Source organism: Saccopteryx bilineata, chromosome 1 (assembly GCF_036850765.1).
Source record: "Saccopteryx bilineata isolate mSacBil1 chromosome 1, mSacBil1_pri_phased_curated, whole genome shotgun sequence".
NCBI lineage: Eukaryota > Metazoa > Chordata > Mammalia > Chiroptera > Emballonuridae > Saccopteryx > Saccopteryx bilineata.
Window position 1 is genome coordinate 337,079,657 of NC_089490.1, and position 24,154 is coordinate 337,103,810.

At 38.0% G+C, this 24,154-nt stretch overlaps 1 protein-coding gene across 1 annotated transcript in view; it reads right to left on the bottom strand.

The window, feature by feature from the left end:
• Positions 1-6,011: 6,011 nt before the first annotated feature.
• Positions 6,012-24,154, bottom strand: part of ANKRD42 (ankyrin repeat domain 42) — a gene marked incomplete at its 5' end in the record, with an annotated part of 60,120 nt that continues 41,977 nt past the window's right edge. Inside the window, 3 exons of the mRNA XM_066249180.1 lie at positions 6,012-6,107; positions 17,128-17,272; positions 19,575-19,701. Coding sequence (XP_066105277.1) covers positions 6,018-6,107; positions 17,128-17,272; positions 19,575-19,701 — 362 coding nt within the window. The remainder of the gene's footprint in view (positions 6,108-17,127; positions 17,273-19,574; positions 19,702-24,154) is intronic.

Genomic DNA, 24,154 nt, shown 5'->3' on the forward strand with positions numbered 1-24,154 from the left:
GGCAAGTGTATGACACTATGAAACCTGCAGAGTTGTTACATCTTGAGCTCTGATTATTACACATATTTTTAAATTTTTTTTTTTTTAATTTTTTTTTTTCTTTTTCATTTTTCTGAAGCTGGAAACAGGGAGAGACAGTCAGACAGACTCCCGCATGCGCCCGACCGGGATCCACCCGGCACGCCCACCAGGGGCGATGCTCTGCCCACCAGGGGGCGATGCTCTGCCCATCCTGGGCGTCGCCATGTTGCGACCAGAGCCACTCTAGCGCCTGGGGCCGAGGCCAAGGAGCCATCCCCAGCTCCCGGGCCATCTTTGCTCCAATGGAGCCTTGGCTGCAGGAGGGGAAGAGAGAGACAGAGAGGAAAGCGCGGCGGAGGGGTGGAGAAGCAAATGGGCGCTTCTCCTGTGTGCCCTGGCCGGGAATCGAACCTGGGTCCTCCGCACGCTAGGCCGACGCTCTACCGCTGAGCCAACCGGCCAGGGCTATTTTTAAATTTTTTGATTCACAAAAACCAGTTTATATTTGCTTCAAATTAATTGCATAAAATAATTATTTTTCTTCTGATACTTAAATTCAGCAAACATCTATTGATATATAATCCCTACTCAAAAAAATCATGGGGAAATTCAAACCTTTGTTTTATTGCTATTGGGTCTACTATATGGTTTTCCTCATCTATTAGTAGTACACATGTAATTTCAAGGAAAGTAAAAAATATTTTCAACTCAGACCTTCAGTTTTATCCAGATCAAGAAGCCAAGGCCAGGGAGTGCTAAACATTTCAAAAGATTTAATAATGCCTTGGCAATAGCTTTAAAAGTTTAATAATAAATTATTTATTCAATATATTAAAAATAACTGACATGTTACTGTATTTTTTCAGTCTTTTATTCTGAGTACATGTCATTTTTAATGGCTACCCAGTATCATAGATTACTTCTATTATAATATAGTTAGGTCATTTACAATTTTTCTCTATGTAAATAATGATGGAATAAATATCTTTGTGCATGGTGCTGGGGAGTCATGGCTGTTTAAACAAACTAGAAACTAGGGAGTCCCTAAAAGCCTCACCTAGATTCAGTTCCTTAAAGAGAACAGGAAGTTTTTCTGTCCAGAATGATGTAAGGAAAAGCAGGTGATATATTAATGGTTAAAGAAGTTTGATGCTTCTTTAGTTTGTCATCATTTGTTTAGTTATACATAGGGAATCTGAAGAACTGAACAGTCACAGACTGCCCCGTAGGCCCCAGTTAAGTGAGTATCAGAGGCTTTCTAGCTCAGTTTTCTCCAAAGATCTAACGGCTGGGTTGTTTTCAAAACAAAACTCTATTTTACAATAATATCCTGTTTTGTTCTGATTCATTTCTATCTCAGAACATTCTTGGCACATTGCAGATAAATTTTTATTAGATTCATAAATGTGGACCCAAAGGTTCCATTGTAACAAACTACAATGTGTTTGTTCCCTGAATAAATAAGAATGCCTGCTAAGTGCCATACAACACGCCAGCCCGCATGTGCACAGAGGGGAACCCAGTTTCGTTCTCAAGTAAGTAGGCAATCTTAGTGGAGAAGACAAACAGTAAACAAATAAATGATTGGTTTGTTACAGTTCAAAGTACAATAAAATATTGAGAGGACATACTTCCTTAATCCAGGTAAAAGAAGCTCCAGTAGCATAACATTATTGTCACCTGCCCCAGGTGAAGTGAAGGGAGAAACGGTCCAGATGGCCCAGTCACTCGTCCCCATTCCTGTTCAGGACCAGCCTACCTGCAGAGAGCATCCATTCTGCTCTGCTCTTGTGGGATCAGGCTCGGCCTCTGCAGGGTGAAGCCTACCCCGGTATTTTGATGCTTGGGGCAAGGTGAGTAAGTTTGTCCAATTCTGAGGTTCAGTGATAGGAAACTTACTGAACATATAAACCATATTTTCCAATATAGTAAATAAAGGTACTATTCAGGACTATATCAATTCATTTGTTCTTCATCTCAATTATGTTCACAGCCCAGAAGAGAAGAAGGGGTGCCATTTATTGGATCTCCAAAAAACTAAACAAATAAAGGTGCCTATTCCCAGTTCGTAGCCATTAATTATAAAATAGATCTGTTCCATCTTGAGGGATTTAGTAAATGAAGTGCTCTGCATGCAGTAATGAAAGAATAGACGTATACATACCATACCCAATTCCCATTACTTCTAGATCCTATAGCTTTTCCAAGGAGATTTCATTTTGGTGTTAATTTTGGAGTTTAAATTGATTTTTGTTTAGGGAATGGAAATATCTGAAATGAAAATGAGGATTGTGTTCCCATGTACCTCAACACCACCTCTCCCAGCACTTGTACCCACTATAAAATAGCTATTGTTATATAAGTCTGTTTCTTGCACTAAACTGTGAGTTGCCAGAAGGCCACTAAGCATATATGAGGTACTTCTTAAATGCATGTGGGATAAATGATGTGCATAGATCTCAATCTTAATCCAAACTTTTTAATATTTTAAATGAGTGTGGTGAGAATGTTTCATTTATAGTTGCTGAGAACACTACACCTTTTTAGTGTTTTCTGTAGGTGGTAAGTTTCCAAGAGAATTAGTTACCTTCACTCTGTTTATGACCATAGACTAGATCCTAAAACTTGCCCAGACATACTATTCTATGACAGTACACCAGGCAGGATTATATAGGAACTAGTCAAAATTCAGTAAAAACCCTTCACCATATTTGAAAAACACTTTAAAGCATAATGCCCTTTTTATCAATCTTTAAGAATTTAGATATATAACATCTTAAGTTTTAAATATTTAAAAGTTAAATATTTTTTAATATACGAAAATGAAGCAATAGAAGACCATATAGGTCACCAACGCTGAAATTAGTGGTCCTTTTGTGACTAGTGAATATAGTAAAAGAAAATCTGTATCAACTCACGTATTTTTCATGGCAGTCATCTTAGGCAAGTAGTAGTATCCTCATTTTACAACTAAAGAAACAAGCTAAACAAAGTTAATTAACTTGGCAAGGTCACACAGCAGATAACTGACCTAGACTGAAACTCCAGTTCTCATGTTCTTGCTCAATACCCTAGCAATCTCCACTTTGAGCCCTCTATCTCAAGAGATGGTCAATCTACTGTGGCATGAGGGAAATTAGTTTCTACTTAAATATCTCTTTTTAACATCTTCTTCACTTCTGTTTTTGTGTTTCATTGATATAATGTATAATAAATATATATTTGGTTTTTGTCCCCAATTCCTGGCACAAAGCTCCTAAAACCCTTGTTATTTCCTGAGTGATAGAGGTGATAAGTAGCTTTTATCTTCCCCACAACAGCTCCTAAAAATCCTTGGACTCTCCAGAGTGACAGAGTATCTTTTTTATGCTGAGATGACTGGTAGGTAGGAGCCTCTAACTTCAAAACAGGGACTGGTTGCAAGAATGATCAAGGCATGATTAGAGAGTTGAAACTTCTAGTCTCTCCTATCCTTGTCTCAATCTCCAAAGACAGGGAAGAAAAGGAGAAGAGCTGGAGATCGAGTTCAATTACCAATTGGAGCTGGTGAACACATGGAGGTGCCAGGGGGTTAAACACCCAGAGGGCATGGAAGCTCCATGGGCGTCTCTCCATAGCTTTCCCTTTGTGTCTCCCTTCTGACTCCTCCTGAGATGAATCCTTTTTAATAAACTGATAATAGTAAGTAAAGTGTTTTCCTGAGTTCTGCAAGTCATGCTAGCAAATTATTAAACCTGAAGAGGGTAATATGGTAACCCTCAGATGAATAGCAATTCCCTGACAACCTGGGAATTTTAAATGGTGTCTGAAGTAGGGGGAGTATTATGAGAATGAGTCCTTAACTTGTAGTCTAACACTAACTCCGGGTAGTTGTCTGAAATAAATTACTGAACACCCAATTGGTGTCCAGAAAAATCAGAGAATTGGCTATTAAGTGTTGGAAAACATCGCACATAACATGAAGATAATATATTTTTATGATTTACAATTAAATACACGTAATTTGGGGGTTATATTATAATTTAGATTTAACTGCTATAATAAATCCAAAATAATAGTGTCTTAAGTAATACTGGGGTTTATTTCTCTCATCTACAATCCAAGTGTAGACATCTGAGAGCTAGTATGTCAGCTCTATGTGTCATAGACTAGGCTCCTACTTATCTTTGGTGCTCTAACATCCCTGGTGTCCTCATTCACAAGGTCCAAAGACTCTACCACATTCACATTCCAGGAGAAGAAATGGGCAAACGTTTGCGTTTTAGAGGCATGACCCTAAGATTATTCACACTATTTTTGCTATACTCTATTGGCCACAACTTGGTATCTTAGATGCAAAGGAGGCTGGGAAGTAAGCCCTCATCCCGAGCAGCCAAAGCCCAGGTAAGTCCTAATATTATAGAAAAAGGAGAGGACAGAATTGGGGGACAACCAGAGTGCACACTTCTATTACAACACTTCTGCTATTTCTTCGCTCACTTGTATGGAGAGAGAATAGAGAAGTAGCCTTCAGAAAACTCAGGCAAGTATAACAGCCTATTTCCAAGATTGGGTTTAACTCTAGAGGCACCGGACTAGAAGGAAAAAGTAAGGCTTATGTATTCCAGAAAGTGAAAGAAATGTTGGATCAGAAGTGGTTAAGAAGGCAGACTCTGAACTTTTCCTGCTGAGATTAGAATTCTGGCTCCATATTGCTATGTGTTTCTGGGAAAATTAACCTCTATGTATAAACTGTATCACATAGAGCTGTCATGAGAATTTGGAGAGTATCTGTGAAGGACTGGCACAAATCTCACACAAAGTAAATGACCAAAAACATGCTGAAAACTATTACAGATTGAAAGCCCATTGGAAACCACAGAAAAACTAATAGTAATGATTATACAGGTTATCAAAGGGGTTTTTATACTTGCTTACAGACCCTTGACCAGCCCTGTACTGGTCTTAGAAATCACATATTCTCATGTCAGGGCAAACTGGCCCTGTTGATGCTGGGTCCAAATAGCCTTTAGAAGGTGGACAGTCTGACATATGGCCGGAAGCTGCTGCCAGTGAAGCCCTAAGCTAGCAATCAGATCTTCAGAGGAGGCAGGATCTTTCTAGACAATTGTCTCAAGAGAGAGACAAATCTTTGCTAGCTCAAAGAGGAGCGGGGTCAGGTAGGAAAAGTGAGGGAAATGAAGTCAGAATTGAAATGAAATGCCATCCTTACGTTTTTGGTCAGCAAAGTCAAGGAGGAAAAGGGAAAAATAATAAAACCATGTTTTGTATTCTGTCCAATTTGACTTGTCTCTATATTCCTTTCTTACAGAGCTTGCAAGACAGGACAATGGTTGAATTTTAAAGCAGGTTATTTAAATGGGTAGCCTTAGTAAGCACACATTATGGTGTGTGTTTTTTTTCCTTTTCAAATGCTGATCTTCATTTTTAGTAAAACTTTCCTGAGTGAGGTATTTGGCTTGTTATTATGAAGTTGTCCTTCTCTAAAACTTACTGGTCTTATGTTGCATTTTCTCCCTAGTCCTGATGCTTTTTAAAAGTCAAGTCATTTGAAAAATTAAAACATAAAAAGCAAACATAAAAAATAGTAATACTAGTACATAAATGGTACTGTCTAAAATAAATATATATATTATTCTATTATGAAGCTATAATAGAATTTTTAATAATTTTTAATATCTAGAACTGGAATTCTTGAATACTACACTGTACTGTATTATATTTTAAAGTTTATGTAAATATTTGCTATATTAATTTTTCATAAATTTAGAATCTTGACTTGTCTACATAAATATAAAAAGAATATATTGGGAGGGGAGTACAACTGAGTCCATGTAATTTTAACAATTTCTTTGATGTTATGTAACATATTTCTGCCTTCAGAATTGGAATAATAATATATCAGAGTAATTTAAGAAAGGTTTTATCAATTAACATATCAATTTTTAAAATAAAAGAGAAAAATCAAGCAATTTTATTTAAAGTTACTGCATCGATTAGTACCTTCTCACAAAAACTCCCCCAGAACACACTTTTTTCTTCATTCGTCTCTTCTCTTTGCTTGACTCACAGGAAGAGTCATCTTCCTACAATGAAGAAAAAGGGAAACAAATAAGATTTCTACCCTAGAACACAGTTCATCTTTTTACAGTTTTGTTCCAGAAGAAAAAAATTAATGATACTACTAATATTTTCAACTCTGGATAAAAGTTATTTTAGGATTTGGTGTAAATTTTTGTTTGTTTGTTTGCTTTGTTTTTTGAGAAAGGCAGGGAGAGATGGAGACGGGAACATCATGTGCCCTGACTGCGGAATCCAGTTGGCAACCTCCATGCTTTGGGGAGATGCTCCAGGGCTATCTGGTCAGGGACTAACTTTTATGGATTTTTAGAGAGGCAGAGAGAGGAAAGAGAGAGAAGGGGAAGCATTTGTTGTTCCATTCAGTCAAGCAATTTTTGCTTGCTTCCTTTGTGTGCCCTGACTAGGGATCAAACCTTTGACCTTGTTGTTTCTGGATGATGCTCTTAACCGACTGAGCTAACCAGCCAGGGCCTAAATAACTTCCTAAAACTGAAGAACCAGTGTATCAGATTGTGCTGACTCATAAAACTGAGAAGCCCTTGAGAAACCGTCCAGTACTATCTCTATCTAACACATCCCCCCAAATAGAACACCTTATTATTTCTGCTTCTACTTTCACTAACATTTCACAACAGATTGGGAACTGAAATGCACAAAGTGTTACTATATCATCTGTAGTCTTTGCAAGCCCCATAGTTCTAGAAATTACATTTCCTGGCTCTTCCATTCCCTCTGTGTTCACACAACATCCCTCTGCTGCTCTTGCCTCATTTTCCACTTTGCTCTCCCATCCACTGTTTCTGAATATTTTTATCCATCATGGTATTTTCAGAATGTAACACAGAAGATTCACTTAATAAATGCTATGAGAAGGAGCAAGAGAGGGCAAAGAACACAGTGGACGCTCACTAGATGTTAATCATCTCTGAATAAGTCTTCTAGTCAAATATGCTTGCACCCAGTTAGGCAGGACGGATCTGAGCACAGGAGCTCCAAGAGCAGCACAAGGCACTGTCCATGGGTAGATCCCATGGAAGGAGTCAGTATTCCCCAGAGTGCTCCTGCCACACTTTTGCTAATGAGGTCAGGCAGCTAAACTCAAATGGTACTATGCAAACACAGAAGTAAGCTGCCATTATCCCAACACCATCTGAAAAAAACAGAACCACATGTCTGTTCCTCCCCCCTCTCTCAGCTGCAAACTTGAGAGAAGACTAGATGAAGAATCTGGTAGACCTCCCTTACAGGTGGCAAGGCACTGGTGAGCATAGGATAATACAGACGGTCTCTTCCCTTAAAAGAGCATGCCAACTAGTCTGAAAACCAATAACAACACTGTATTTCATACATATATGACAAGGTAAAGTAGATAATATTACCAACATTTTTAGATGTCAACAGAAGTCGAAGAGGATAAGTAACTTCTCCAAAAGTTTAACTAATTAAATGACAGGATTCAAGTCTAAATTTTGTCTGACACCAAAGTGCATGTTATAACCATTCCTCAGTTCTTTTAGCAAAAAAACCCACAAAAAAAAACCCCTCAAACATCCAGTTCCTACAACTGTACTGAATACTCTATATTGTAAATATATATAAAAGAAATAAGATCTGGTTCCTACTCAGGAGTTCGCCGCAGAGTAGCAGATATAAAGGAAAGTGCTCAATCACCCCCCACCCTGGGTTTCAAGAGGTCTTCAAGATCATGAGGGGATGGACATGCAAAGGTGTCCACCAAAGAAAAACACTGGAGAGCAAGGTTTTCACCTCATCCAACTATATGGGATTAGAGAAAGAACACAGAAAATGTAGAGAAACAGGTAGCTACTGCTTCAGTAGCCAGTTTTCTAGTGCTTAATAGAATTACAAGACCCCAGAAACAGTAATATTTATTTTCCTTTACTTTTCACATATGCCAACTCCTAAAAGTTTTTAAAAAATACTCTAGAAATAAGTAAATTTCAAAGCCTCTACTAACACCAAATATGTAACTTCTATCAAAACAATCCTTACTGTATAACTACTTCAAAAGAAAATATGTGCTTAGCACTCAACAGGCCTCCAGTAAGTGTTCACTGCAAATTTCAAACTTTCATATATCAGATGTTTCTAGATTTGGGGAATATTCTTCACCAAAATTCCTCATTTCCTCATCACAAATTATACCCAGAAACAAATTTCCCCCTAATATGTTTTCTCCAAAACCAAGAACTATATTTATTTATTTATTCATTCATTTTTAATTTATTTTTATTGAGAAAGAGAGGAATGGAGAGAAAGAGGAACATTGGTATGTGCCCTGACCAGGGACTGAACTGGCAACTTCTATGCTTCAGAGTGAAGCTCTAACCAACAGCTATCTGGCCAGGGAAAAACTAGAATATTAAGATATTGAATATATGAATCATAGCACCTAGGCGACAAAAGCAAGTCTAAGTGTAAATGCGGTCTAGTACTACAACAAACTAAACAACTCTCTCCTGGGTGAAAAATGTATGTATATATTTTATATAAAAAACTGTTTTTTTATTCTGAAAGAATTCAGAGGTTTGAAGTGATTAATAATACTATACATGAAACTATTGACAGAGGTTATGTAGCTACAAATTATTGCTTGGGTATGTGGAAGTCTTATTTTTTTAAAACTGCATGTAATCTGAGTTCTTAAATCCAACCTTGATTGCTAGAACAGATTCTTCTAAACAGTGTCAAAACAGTATAACAAGAGAGAGAGAGAGAGAGAGAGAGAGAGATCACAAGCTTCTAGAACTTCTCTAGAATAAAAAGCTCAGCTTGGAGAAATTCACTTAAGACCTCCAGTTGCTCCACGGGCCATTACAGGTTCATAAGCTAATGTCAAAGGACAGAGAGAAAGCTAGAAGAGACTATATCAAAGTACAACCCAGTTCCATACCCTTGTAGGTATAGAAAATAAAGGTAAGTTAAACATAAAAGTAATCATGGACTATTACAGTTCCAGTTTGGCCATTCTTGATTAGCAAACATATCCCAAAGCATTGAACCAATGACTTCCTGAATGATACTAGTTTTGGAGATGTGCCAGATAAAAAGTTCTTGGCACTAACTAAAGCAGTGGTCCCCAACCCCCGGGCTGCGGACCAGTACCAGTCTGTGGGCCATTTGGTACTGGTGCGCAGAGAAAGAATAAATAACTTACATTATTTCCGTTTTATTTATATTTAAGTCTGAACGATGTTCTATTTTTAAAAAATGACCAGATTCCCTCTGTTACATCCGTCTAAGACTCACTGTGGACTCTTGTCTTGGTCACGTGATACATTTATCCGTCCCACCCTAAAGGCCAGTCCGTGAAAATATTTTCTGACATTAAACTGGTCCATGGCTCAAAAAAGGTTGGGGACCACTGAACTAAAGTATTCAGTAACTTGTTGATGATGCAGATGTTATTAAGCTAAGTTAGATGAGTCATGGAACTTAAATTTCAGTAATATGGGTAAAGTAAGTACCCAACTAAATTGTAACACAATGAGATGCTATCAAGACTGTACAAAGTGTTTGGTAAAAAAGGGAAATTACATGTGGCTGGGGGATTAAGTCAAGGCTGATAAACAAAATGGTTCCTAGAGGACTCTGAGGCAGAGCTGATAGCCTTCAAACCATATGGACAAAATGAACAAAGACTTGGTGGTGGGGCAAGTTCAGAAAATATAAGCTACACGTAGCAGTAAAGGAAAAAAATAAGGCTGGTGAGGTTTATTTAATGTAGGCTAAGATTAGATAATATATGAGAAAGCACATACAAATAATTATTCCATATTAGTTTCTTTTTAGCCTCCTTCTAGATATTTGTCCCTTTCATTTATCACTCTAAGCACTATATTCTAGAGCTATATTCTGAATTCCAAATTCATAATTCCAGCTGGGAATTATGAAAAGAGCTAAAGCTATGAATCAAAAGTTAGAGATTGAATACTGATCCCACTATAACTACAAAGTTGTGTGAATTTAGACAACTCAACCTCTCTGAGCCTTGGTTTCTTTAGAGATTAAATGAGGGCAGATCAAACACCATATGATAACATGTGAAACAACTTTGTAAAGTGTTACAAAAGTTATTCTGTAATCTGAACAAAGGGATACATGACAACTTCCACACTGGCTCCTTTCCATTCTTTTTTAAACTTTTCCATTGATCTGAGAGAGAGAGAAAGGGAGGAAAAAGAGAGAGAGAGCACCAACTTGTTGTTTTACTTGGTAGTTCCATTTAGTTGTGTACTCATTGGTTGTTTCTATACATGCCCTAACTAGGGGTTGAACCTGTGACTTCTGGCACACTGGGTCAATGCTTTATCCACTGACTCACCCAGCCAGGGCCTCCTTTCTGTTTTTAAAACTGCTCTTTCGAGAAGCTGAAGCTTTCTTACATGGGGTTCCATTCAATGCACTTTATTGTGACTATTTAGAATGTTAAAATACATATACTCTCTAAATGCCATAGAGTTCTTATTGATTACTCTGCAAATAGTTTTTTCCTTATATGTTACAATAAGAAAAATAACAGGGGTAGGCAAAGTAGCTTATGGTTGTGAGTAGACAAAACACAGTTTATTCTTGTGGGGTTTTTTTATTACCGGTAATTTGTATTTTTCCATATGAACTGTAAACCTATGTTTGTCCACCCCTGTATGTATGTGTGTGTGTGTGTGTATATATAAAGTACAGGCAGTCCCTGGGTTATGAACAAGATAGGTTCTGTAGGTTTGAAAATGTTTAAGTATTTATATGCACAGAAAGGTAAAAAATATGACAAGCATCTAAGTTGCATTTAATAGGTAAATATACATGTTCCAACTTACATACAAATTCAATTTAAGAACAAACATGAGTGACGTCATGGAAATGGCGCTGTGAGCAGCGCGTCCGACAGATCTCCCCAAATCTCAACAAATTTATCAAATAGAAACAGAAAAATTTATCCTCAGAGCATTCCGGAGTTCCACACACACTAAAAGTGAAAGGACAGTTATCACTTGAATCTGAGAGACGGGTCGGAGCTGTGGAGGAAGCTAACTACCGCACAGAAGTTCATTCAAGCCAAGGAGGGAGTATGCCTGTGTGCTATCAACAAGACCACCCTCAGATGCCAATAAGAAAAAGGAAATCAAATATTATGGATGCAAAAGATAGAGAGGTAACACAAATAGATGAGGAAAAATCTATGGAGAAAAGATTTAACATATTGGAAACCTTGGAGCTAAATGACAGAGAATTTAAAATAGAAATCCTAAAAATACTCAGAGATATACAAGAAAACACAGAAAGGCAATTTAGGGAGCTCAGAAAACAACTCAACAATCACAAAGAATATATTACCATGGAAATTGAAACTATAAAAACAAATCAAACAGAAATGAAAAACTCAATTTATGAGCTGAAAAATGAGATAACAAGCTTAGCTAATAGAACAGCCCAGATAGAAGATAGGATTAGTGAAGTAGAAGACAAGCAACTTGAGGCACAACAGAGAGAAGAAGAAAGAGACTCAAAAATAATAAAAAATGAGAAAGCCCTACAGGAATTGTCTGACTCCATCAGAAAGAATAACATAAGAATAATAGGTATATCAGAGGGAGAAGAGAAAGAAAATGGAATGGAGAATATACTCAAACATAAATAGACGAGAACTTCCCAAGCCTGTGGAAAGAACTAAAGCCTCAAATTCAAGAAGCAAACAGAACACCGAGTTTTCTTAACCCCAACAAACCCACTCCAAGGCACATCATAATGAAGATGACACAAACCAATGACAAAGAAAAAATTCTCAAGGCAGCCAGGGAAAAGAAGAGTACAACATATAAAGGAAGGCCTATTAGATTATCATCAGATTTCTCAGCAGAAACTCTACGAGCTAGAAGAGAGTGGACCCCAATATTTAAAGCCCTGAAAGAGAGGAACTTTCAGCCAAGAATACTATACCCATCAAAGCTATCCTTCAAGTACGAAGGAGATATAAAAACATTCACAAATACAGAAAAGATGAGAGAATTTATCAGCAGAAAGCCCCCACTCCAGGAAATACTAAAGGGGGTTTTCCAACCAGATTCAAAGAACAAAAGAAAACAACACCACAAGTAACAGCTCCACCAAGAACACAATAAAACCAAATTTATACTGTGACAACAAAAGAAAAAAGGGGGGAGAGGATGGAGATTAACAGTAGCAAAGGACAATGAAGCGCAGAAATACTCATAAAATAGGGTAGTACAATGACTATGGTAGGTACCCTTTTCATTACTTAATGGTAACCACCCTTGAAAAAACCACCACAAAAACACTTGACTTAAAAAAGGTAGCAACAGAGGAAAGAAGTATGGAATATGAACAAACAAAAACAAATGATAGAAAAACAAAAGAGAAGAATCAAACAAGATACAAAACTAACAGAAAGCAATTTATAAAATGGCAATAGGGAACCCACAAGTGTCAATAATTACACTAAATGTAAATGGACTAAACTTACCAATAAAAAGACACAGAGTAGCAGAATGGATTAAAAAAGAAAATCCAACTGTATGCTGCCTACAAGAAACACATCTAAGCAACATGGATAAAAACAAATTCAAAGTGAAAGCTGGAAAACACTACTCCAAGCAAATAAAATCCCCAAAAAAGCAGATGTAGCAATACTCATATCTAATAATGCTGACTACAAGACAGAAAAAGTACGCAGAGACAAAAATGTTCATTTCATAATGGCTAAGGGGACACTGAATCAAGAAGACACAACAATCCTTAATATATATGCACCAAACCAAGGAGCACCAAAATATATAAGACAGCTACTTATTGACCTTAAAACAAAAACTGACAAAAATACAATCATACTTGGAGACCTCAATACACTGCTGACGGCTCTAGATCGATCATTCAAACTGAGAATCAATAAAGATATATTGGCATTAAACGAAATACTAGAACACCTGGATATGATAGACATCTACAGGACACTTCATCCCAAAGCAAAAGAGAATACATTTTTCTCCAGTGTACATGGAACATTCTCAAGAATTGACCATATGTTGGGCCACAAAGACAATATCAGCAAATTTAGAAAAATTGAAATTGTACCAAGCATATTCTCTGATCATAAAGGCTTGAAACTAGAATTCAACTGCAAAAAAGAGGGGGGAAAACACACAAAAATGTGGAAACTAAACAACATACTTCTAAAAAATGAATGAGTCAAAGAAGAAATAAGCGCAGAGATCAAAAGATATATACAGACAAATGAAAATGACAATACGACATATCAGAATCTCTGGGATGCAAGAAAAGCAGTAATAAGAGGAAAGTTCATATCACTTCAGGCCTATATGAACAAACAAGAGAGAGCCCAAGTGAACCACTTAACTTCACACCTTAAGGAAATAGAAAAAGAAGAACAAAGACAACCCAAAACCAGCCGAAGAAAGGAGATAATAAAAATCAGAGCAGAAATAAACGAAATAGAAAACAGAAAAACTATAGAAAAAATCAATAAAACAAGGAGCTGGTTCTTTGAAAAGATCAACAAAATTGACAAACCCTTGGCAAGACTCACCAAGGAAAAAAGGCACAGGACTCAAATAAATAAAATCCAAAATGAAAGAGGAGAAATCACCACAGACATCATAGATATACAAAGAATTATTGTAGAATACTATGAAAAACTATATGCCACCAAATACAACAATCTAGAAGAAATGGATAAATTCCTAGAACAATACAACCTTCCTAGACTGAGTCATGAAGAAGCAGAAAGCCTAAACAGACCAATCAGCAGGGAGGAAACAGAAAAAACTATTAAAAACCTCCCCAAAAATAAAAGTCCAGGCCCAGACGGTTATACTAGTGAATTCTATCAAACATTCAAAGAAGACTTGGTTCCTATTCTACTCAAAGTCTTCCAAAAAATTGAAGAAGAAGCAATACTTCCAAACACATTTTATGAGGCCAACATAACCCTCATACCGAAACCTGGCAAGGATGGCACAAAGAAAGAAAACTACAGACCAATATCTCTAATGAATACAGATGCTAAAATACTACACAAAATACTAGCAAATCGAATACAACAACATATTAAAAAAATAATACATCATGATCAAGTCGGATTCATCCCAGAATCTCAAGGATGGTTCAACATACGTAAAACGGTTAACGTAATACACCATATCAACAAAACAAGAACAAAAACCACATGATCTTATCAATTGATGCAGAAAAGGCTTTTGATAAAATACAACACAACTTTATGTTTAAGACTCTCAACAAAATGGGTATAGAAGGAAAATATCTCAACATGATAAAGGCCATATATGATAAACCATCAGCCAACATCATATTAAATGACATAAAACTGAGGACTTTCCACCTTAAATCAGGAACAAGACAGGGTTGTCCACTCTCTCCACTCTTATTTAACGTGGTGCTAGAAGTTCTGGCCAGAGCAATCAGACAAGACAAAGAAATAAAAGGCATCCATATCGGAAAAGAAGAAGTAAAGGTATCACTTTTTGCTGATTATATGATCCTATACATCGAAAACCCGAAGGACTCCACAAAAAGATTACTAGAAACAATAAACCAATACAGTAAGGTCGCAGGATACAAAATTAACATACAAAAGTCCATAGCCTTTCTATATGCCAACAATGAAATATTAGAAAACAAACTCAAAAAAATAATCCCCTTCACGATTGCAACAAAAAAAATAAAATACCTAGGAATAAACGTAACAAAGAATGTAAAGGACCTATATAACAAAAACTACAAGGCATTGTTAAGAGAAATAGAAAAAGACACAATGAGATGGAAAAATATTCCTTGTTCTTTGATAGGAAGAATAAATATAATTAAAATGGCCATATTACCCAAAGCAATATATAAATTTAATGCAATTCCCATCAAAATTCCTATGACATTTTTTAAAGAAATGGAACAAAAAATCATCAGATTTATATGGAACTATAAAAAACCCCGAATAGCCAAAGCAATCCTAAGGAAAAAGAATGAAGCTGGGGGCATTACAATACCTGAGTTTAAACTATATTATAGGGCCACGATAATCAAAACAGCATGGTATTGGCAGAAAAATAGACACTCAGACCAATGGAACAGAATAAAAAGCCCAGAAATAAAACCACATATATATGGTCAAATAATCTTTGATAAAGGGGCCAACAACACACAATGGAGAAAAGAAAGCCTCTTCAACAAATGATGTTGGGAAAACTGGAAAGCCACATGCAAAAGAATGAAACTCGACTACAGCTTGTCCCCGTGTGCTAAAATTAATTCAAAATGGATCAAAGACCTAAATATAAGACCTGAAACAATAAAGTACATAGAAGAAGATATAGGTACTAAACTCATGGACCTGGGTTTTAAAGAACATTTTATGAACTTGACTCCAATGGCAAGAGAAGTGAAGACAAAGATAAATGAATGGGACTACATCAGAATAAAAAGTTTTTGCTCAGCAAGAGAAACTGATATCAAAATAAACAGACAGCCAACTAAATGGGAAATGATATTTTCAAACAACAGCTCAGATAAGGGCCTAATATCCAAAATTTACAAAGAACTCATCAAACTCAACAACAAACAAACAAACAATCCAATAAAAAAATGGGAAGAGGACTTGAACAGACACTTCTCCCAGGAAGAGATACAAATGGCCAACAGATATATGAAAAGATGCTCATCTTCATTAGTTATTAGAGAAATGCAAATCAAAACTACAATGAGATACCACCTTACCCCTGTTAGATTAGCTATTATCAACAAGACGGGTAATAGCAAATGTTGGAGAGGCTGCGGAGAAAAGGGAACTCTCATCCACTGTTGGTGGGACTGTAAAGTAGTACAACCATTATGGAGGAAAGTATGGTGGTTCCTCAAAAAACTGCAAATAGAACTACCTTATAACCCAGCAATCCCTCTACTGGGTATATACCCCAAAACCTCAGACACATTGATACGTAAAGACACATGTAGCCCCATGTTCATTGCAGCACTGTTCACAGTGGCCAAGACATGGAAACAACCAAAAAGCCCTTCAATAGAAGACTGGATAAAGAAGATGTGGCACATATACACTATGGAATACTACTCAGCCATAAGAAATGATGGCATCAGATCATTTACAGCAAAATGGTGGGATCTTGGTAACATTATACGGAGTGAAATAAGTAAATCAGAAAAAAACAAGAACTACATGATTCCATACATTGGTGGAACATAAAAACGAGACTAAGAGACATGGACAAGAGTATGGTGGTTACCAGGGGTGGGGGGAGGGAGGACGCAGGAGGGAAGGAGGGAGAGAGTTAGGGGGAGGGGGAGGGGCACAGAAAAAACTAGATAGAGGGTGACGGAGGACAATCTGACTCTGGGCGAGGGGTATGCAACATAATCTAATGATAAGATAACCTAGACATGTTTTCTTTGAATATATGTACCCTGATTTATTAATGTCATCCCATTAACATTAATAAAAATTTATTTTAAAAAAAGAACAAACCTACAGAACCTATCTTGTTTGTAACCTGGGGACTGCCTATACTGCATAGACATAATCCTTTAATATTGTTACAACACTCTAGAACAGAGGTCTCAAACTCGCGGCCCGCCCACCAATTTTGTGTGGCCCGCAGACCCCTGCTCTAGAAAGTATAAATTATTGTACTATCTCCAGTTCAAAACTAAGGCGCTGCTTGACCTGTGGTGACACAGTGGATAAAGCATGGACTTGGAACACTGAGGTTGCTGGTTTGAAACTCTGGGATTTCCCAGTCAAGGCACATATGGGAAACAATGACTGTGATTGATGCTTCCCAGTTCTCCCCCCTCTTTCTCTCTAAAAAAAAAAAAATGACTTGTTTAAATCAAAAACAGTTATAACCAGGATTCAAATCCAAACAGCCCCAGTCCAAAGCTTGAACTCTTAGCTACTCTTGTATACTACTTCTTAAGAAAGATAAATGTGTTAAGGACACTAACCACTGCCATAAAGTTGGGGACCTGAATATTTTCCAGGGTCTCCTGAAGTTGATCCACCTCTGCTCGATACTCATCCAGCTGACATTCTAATTTTTCTCTACGTAGCCGTTCATACTCCAGCTGGCCCTGCAGCTCTTGAATGGTCCTGTCAAAAAAGATGTTTTAATTATTTTATTTATTTATTTATTTATTTTTAAGTGAGAGGAGGGAAGAGAGTGAGACAGACTCTTGCGTGTGCCCCGACCGGGATCCACTGGACAACTCTATCTGAAGCCGATGCTCAAGCTATTTTTAGCACCTGAGGGTAATACGCTCAGACCAACCATGCTATCATCAGCGCCAGGGCCTACACTTGAACCAATGGAGCCACTGGCTGAGGGAAGGAAAGAAGGAGAGGAAGGGTAGAGGGAGAGGAGGGGAAGAGGGAGAGGAGGGGAAGAGGGAGAGGAGGAAAAGAAGGAGCCGGAGAGAAGCATGTGGTCGCTTCTCCTGTGTGTCCTGACCTGGAATTAAACCTGGGATGTCCATACACTGGGCAGACATTCTATCCACTGAGCTATCAGCCAAGGCCAAAAAAGATTTTCTTAAATCAGTCTCCAATATGAACTAAGTATTAGTATTTTTGGTAATAGTAAAAAGCATCCATGCATTGTAAATAAAGCAAATAAAAAAGTAACTATTTATTTGACAAATATGTTTTGAGGATCTACAACTAGCCAGAACTGATCTAGACACTGGGGATACAACAGTGAACCAAACAGGCCAAGTCTGCCTTCATGAGGCTTACCTTCTCAGTGGAGGAAGACAGACAGTAAAGAAAATAAGTAAATATTGTATGCTGGAAGTTGATAAATGCTAAGGGAGAAAAAATAGAGCAAGAAAAAGTACTATAAAATGTTGCTGAAGAGAGGGTTAACACTTCATACACAGTGGCCAGGGAAGGCCTTCCTGAGAAGGTACTTCTGAGCAAAGTTCTAAAGAAATAAGAGAGCTAATCAAGTAGACATTCAGGGAAGAGCATTCCACAGAGAGGGAATAGCAAGTGCAAAGGCCCTGAGTCAGAAGTATGCCTGGTAAACTGGAAGAAAACTAGAGGCCAATGTAGCTGGAACAGTCCAAAATATAAATGAGAGAGTAGTAGGTCAGAGAAGTAAAATGAATCTAGAAAAAGTAGAGCCACCCTGGCCGGGTACCTCAGTTGGTTAGAGCGTCATCACAACATGCCGTGGTTGCGGGTTCGATTCCTGGTCTGGGTACATACAAGGATCAACCACGATGGCGTAAATAATGGAACAACAAATTGATGTTTCTCTCTCTCTCTCCCTCCCTCTCTCTAAAATCACTTAATAAATAAAAATTTAAAACAAAAAGAATTGCTCCAGCCTTGGCTAGAGAGCTCAGTTGGTTAGATCATCATCTCGAAGCACAGAGATTGCCAATTCAATCCCTGGTCAGGGCACATACAGGAACAGATCAATGTTTCTGTCTCTGTCTCTCTCTTTCCTTTCCTCTCTCTCTAAAATCAATAAAATAAGCATTAAAACAAAATCACTCCATTGTGAAGGCCTGATCTAGACCACAAGAGATCTAAAAACTTAGGCTCTTAGGCAAAGCCCATACTAAGTATATTCTACATCTCAAAATACTGTAATCAATATAGAGGAAATGGATAGCTAACTAAATGATGTGATTTGTGAGATACCAAGAAGGCCCCTGATTTAAAAAAAATTTTTTTTTTGTTTGCCACAGCATCCTAGTGTCTAAAATCCCACTATGAGCTGGAGTATTTTGACTTAAGGCTTTGTCTTCTGTTTAAATTCCCAAGTACACATGGAAGGATAACATATCAACTCTTATCAAGATTTAGATGTTACTCAATATATTTACCAGACCTCTCACTGAGACTATATCCAGAAGGCAGCAGAGGAAAGAGATCCAGCCAAAGGAGAGGGCAGGGAAAGACAAGAGTCCATGTACTGCTCTTTATAGACCTGAGCTTGATTAAATAAAGTCTCCCCTCCTGTCAGACGAGCAGAGAGGCAGTGGGCGGAAATAAGCACGAGGCACCCTCTATTCCAGCAGCCATTAATTAATTAGGCACCAAATGTGCAGAGAGCCAACTTAGGGCGCAGGAATGAAGAATGCACTGCTCACTGCCTCTAGACCCAGAGCGCTCTCTCATGAGGTGCTAGTCAGTGAACACAGCAATGGGTCTGAGAGAGAATATGTTGGTTGAAAAGTTCAAAGTAGCTGTGGTCTCAAAAAAAACCCTTAACTCTACAGGGTTTCCATTTTGCAAGATGAAAAGAGTTCTGGAGATTGTGCAAAAGTGTGAAATCTTACACCCTTTGGTGGGGATAATAAAAACAAGCTGATGGTCAGCAAACCCTCATATGGTATTTAGAGAGATAACTAAAAATAAGCCATTAAAGTCTGGCAGACATTACTTTTCAGACTCCAGCCGTTCTTTCTTCTGCTTTAGATCTTCTTCTGTTATCCCTCCCAAGTGTTTGTAGTTGCTCTCAGCAATTTCCAGAAGGTGTCTCAATTCCACAATTTTCTTATAAGCTCTCCCTACAAGACAAAGTTGAGCAGAGCATAGTTTAGACAAGTGACAGCTCATGTGCTCACAGGCTGCTCATCCTGGAGCACCTTATTCCTCTAAAGCCAGTGTCCACGTGGCTCGGGGGAGGGGTGGAGGCAGGTGGCATACAGAGAGGACAAAACATCAGGAACAGAGTATTTGGATGAACAAACAATGAAAAACCTCAATGGAAGATTCTTTTCCTGCTATTGGGGGAAGTATCCCATTGTTATGACTATTAACACTATGAACAAGAAGTCTTAAAGACTAGCAGTGTTTTAGGATTAGTAGTATATTGTAAGACCATGAATAATCTACAGGACATCAAAAAATCAGAAAAACTAAAATATGTCAGATTATTTTAAAACAAACAAGAACCCACCCCCCAAATGGTATGATTAGTTACTTGTAATATTTATTCAAGAGGATACTGAGAGAAGGAAGTGTGTTGAGAGCTGCTTTTAGCTATTCTCCAACGTCAAACCTATGAATTTTTTATCCCTTTTGGCAGTGCTTCTCAACCTAAGGTGATTTCCCCCCACAAGGGACATCGGACATCATCTGGATACACTGACTGTTGCTTGTGAACTTGATGGATGGAGGGGAACAGGCTATCGGCATCTACCAGCTCAAGATGCTACTAAACATCTTAAAATGTCCCTGAGAGCCCCACTCAGCAAAAACTATCTGGCCCCAAATGTTAATAGCGCAGATTTGAGAAACCATGCTTTACAGGACCAGGTCGAATTAAAGCCTCTACTCCCTAGCACTTACCACTTGGATTTATCTCTCAGTACGTCAGAGCTGCAGGTTTCCAACTGCATACATCAGAATCGACTGGGATGCCTTTTTAAAGTGTACATATATGAGCCCCATACCATATACATTTTGGTATCAGTACTCAGTAAAAGCTCCTCAGGTAATTCTAATGGGCAGACAGGTTTGGGAACCACTGTACCTACTAGCAAACAAATAGAGGGGATTTTAGAAATGTTACATAAGGAAAGCTAGAACTGTGGCTATTAGCTTATATAATAATTCTTTAATAGTTGAAGGCTTTACTTTGAAAAAACTGTTCTATGGTGTCATCAGAGGTAAGAAGTAGGATCAACGGGGATAAGCTCCAGTAAGAAAGATTTTAACTCAACAAAAGAGAAACTTTTCAACAAAAATAGTGAGAGCTATCATGTGTTGTGGAGAGCCTATGATGTGCAAGATACTACACTAAGTGCCTTATATATTTTAATCCTCACAAGAACCCTGTCAAAAGATGGGAGTGGGTCCCTTCAGCAACAGTAAGTTGAGTCCCTTGTCACTGACGGTGATTGAGTGGATGCTGGATGACATGTGACAGACATGTTAGCCAGGAGTCAAACCTCAAACAGTTACAGGGTGCTCTGATACCATGGTCCTAAACATAATTCACTAAAGAATGTTCTGAATTGAGGCTCAGTTCCAGGAAGTCTGGGATGACAAGAAATCCAAACAGTCTCATGTAGGTGCTCTGGTTAAACCTAGTGTCCTAAGAAGAGGTCATCTAGTCCTTTGAGTTTCACCCTGGAATAAAATTAAACAGGGACATGATATCACATATATTACCTTCACTAGCTACAAGCACCCCAGTTGGATACCAGTGAGTTGCACTATGGCAAGGTGTAAGCACATCTGTAACAGACAACTACATTAGGAAACTGTTCTGACCACATTCTTGTTCTTTCCTAAAACGCCTTTTAAAAATGTTATAATTCACTGACAATGATCCCCTCACAACTATCTCTTACAAAATAATTTCAGAAGAGCTGGGCGCAGTGGATAGAGCATCAGACTGGGATGCGGAGGACCCAGGTTCGAGACCCCGAGGTCACCAGTTTGAGCGTGGGCTCATCTGGTTTGAGCAAAGCTCATCAGCTTGGACCCAAGGTCACTGGCTCGAGCAAGGGGTTACTAGGTCTGCTGAAGGCCCATGGTCAAGGCACATATGAGAAAGCAATCAATGAACAACTAAGGTGTCGCAACGAAAAACTAATGATTGATGCTTCTCATCTCTCTGTTCCTGTCTGTCTGTCCCTATCTATCCCTCTCTCTGATTCTCTGTCTCTGTAAAATAAAATAAAATTAATAATAATAATAATAATAATTTCAGAAGAAACTGAAATTCTATAAATCGACTACTCATTTTCTAGAGTTCTAAGTCCTTGCTAATTCTGAATGCAACCAATAAAAAGAAATCTAAGTACAATTAACAAAATAAAAAATAGATAAATTGGAATTCATAAGTGAAAACTTTTACACCAAACCCCTGGTCGGGTAGTTCAGTTGGTTAGACCAGTGGTTGGCAAACTCATTAGTCCACAGAGCCAAATATCAACAGTACAACGATTGAAATTTCTTTTGAGAGCCAATTTTTTTAAACTTAAACTATATAGGTAGGTACATTGTTATTAACTTAATTAGGGTATTCCTAAGCTGGCCAAAGAGCTGCACTCAAGGGGCCAAAGAGCTGCATGCGCTCGCAAGCCACGGTTTGCCGACCACTGGGTTAGAGTATCATTCTGATATGCTGAAATGCCAAGGTTGTGAGTTCAATCCCTGGTCAGGGCACATACAGGAAGTAACCAATGAAAGCACAACTAAGTGCAACAACAAATGAATGCTTCTCTCGCTTCTCCCTTCCTCTCTAAAATCAATCTAAAAATAATAATAAATTTTTTTCTTTTTTTTTTCTTTATTCATTTTTAGAGAGGAGAGAGAGAGAGAGAGACAGAGAGATAGAAGGGGGGAGGAGCTGGAAGCATCAACTCCCATATGTGCCTTGACCAGGCAAGCCCAGGGTTTCGAACCGGCGACCTCAGCATTTCCAGGTCGATGCGTTATCCACTGCGCCACCAAAATAATAATAAATTTTAAGAAAAAGATGCTTCCACCATACCCTGGAGAGGAAGGTTCTGGAAGGTTCTGCCTGACAGGTATTCTCAGAGTTCTTGAAATTTTTTTTAAAAAATATCTAGACATAAATTAGAAATTTTTCTTAGAGAATTCAGTTTTGGTACAACTGGTTTTTCCTGCCAGAATAACTGAAAATAGTTTGCAGAAAGTGATAAAGCTTTGATGTCTGAATCTAATACCCAAGCTCTCCTCACTTTATACTACAGCTGCCTTAGTTTTGATTAGCCTCAGTGCAAATAGATCCTTCTCACCTTTCCTCTATGAAAGAGCTCCCTCGAAATAACTCTTCTCATGAACCATGAACCATGAACTATGAATCATGGTTCTCTGACCAAGTATCATGAGAACTAAAAGTAGGGTTATGTGGCAAGAAAATATACTTTCATGAGGCAATGTGTATAGTGATAAGGGCACCATGTAAAGAAATCCTTGAGTCTTCCTTCTAGTCATTGTGTGACTTGGGTAAGTACTTAGCTCTTTTGAACTTCAGGCTTCCTACCTATCAAATGAGGATATTATACTAAATGAGCATTTCATGCAATAGAAAGCAGAGATATTACCTACCTCAATGGCTTACTGTGAATAATGTATGTGGAGATATTCTGTAATCTTTGTTAAACACTAAAAAAGTATAAACAATTACTATTAGGATTTTGGAGAACAAAAATTCTAGTAGGAGAGTTATACACCAGTAACTGTACCACCAGTAGAAATGCTACAGAAATGAAAATTTGCTCCAATTATTAGACTTCAATTTAGTTCCAGTATGTTCAATAATAAATATGTATAACACTGAGGTAAGCCACTGTCCTGCTGGCTTCTGGGTACTCATTTGCATCAACCTAATCATATGTCTAGTTAAGAGACAGAAACACTTCCACCTCTATCCTCTGATTTTGTCCTTCAACATTTAACCATTTGATATGAACTCAGTGTTTGTATCTCCTCAAAGTTGATATGTGGAAGCCCTAACTTCCAATTTAACAGCATTTGGAGATGGGGCATTTTGAAGGTAATTAGGATTAGATAAGGTCACAAGGGTGGGACCCTGGTCCAAAGGGATTAGAGCCCTTAAAATTAACAACAGAGAATTAGCTCACTCTCTCTCTACCACATGAGAAAGAGAGAAGATGGCCATCCCCAAGCCAGAAAGAAAGTCCTCATCAGAAACAGATCTGTTCGACTTTGATCTAGGACAAGGGTCCCCAAACTTTTTACACAGGGGGCCAGTTCACTGTCCCTCAGACCATTGGAGGGCCGGACTATAAAAAAAAACTATGGCCTGACCTGTGGTGGTGCAGTAGATAAAGCGTCGATCTGGAATGCTGAGGTCACCGGTTCAAAAAAAACCCTAGGATTACCTGGTCAAGGCATATATGGGAGTTGATGCTTCCTGCTCCTCCCCTCTTCTCTCTCTCTCTCTCTCTCTCTCTCTCTCTCTCCTCCTTCTCTCCTCTCTAAAAAATGAATAAAGTCTTAAAAAATAAAAAAATTTTT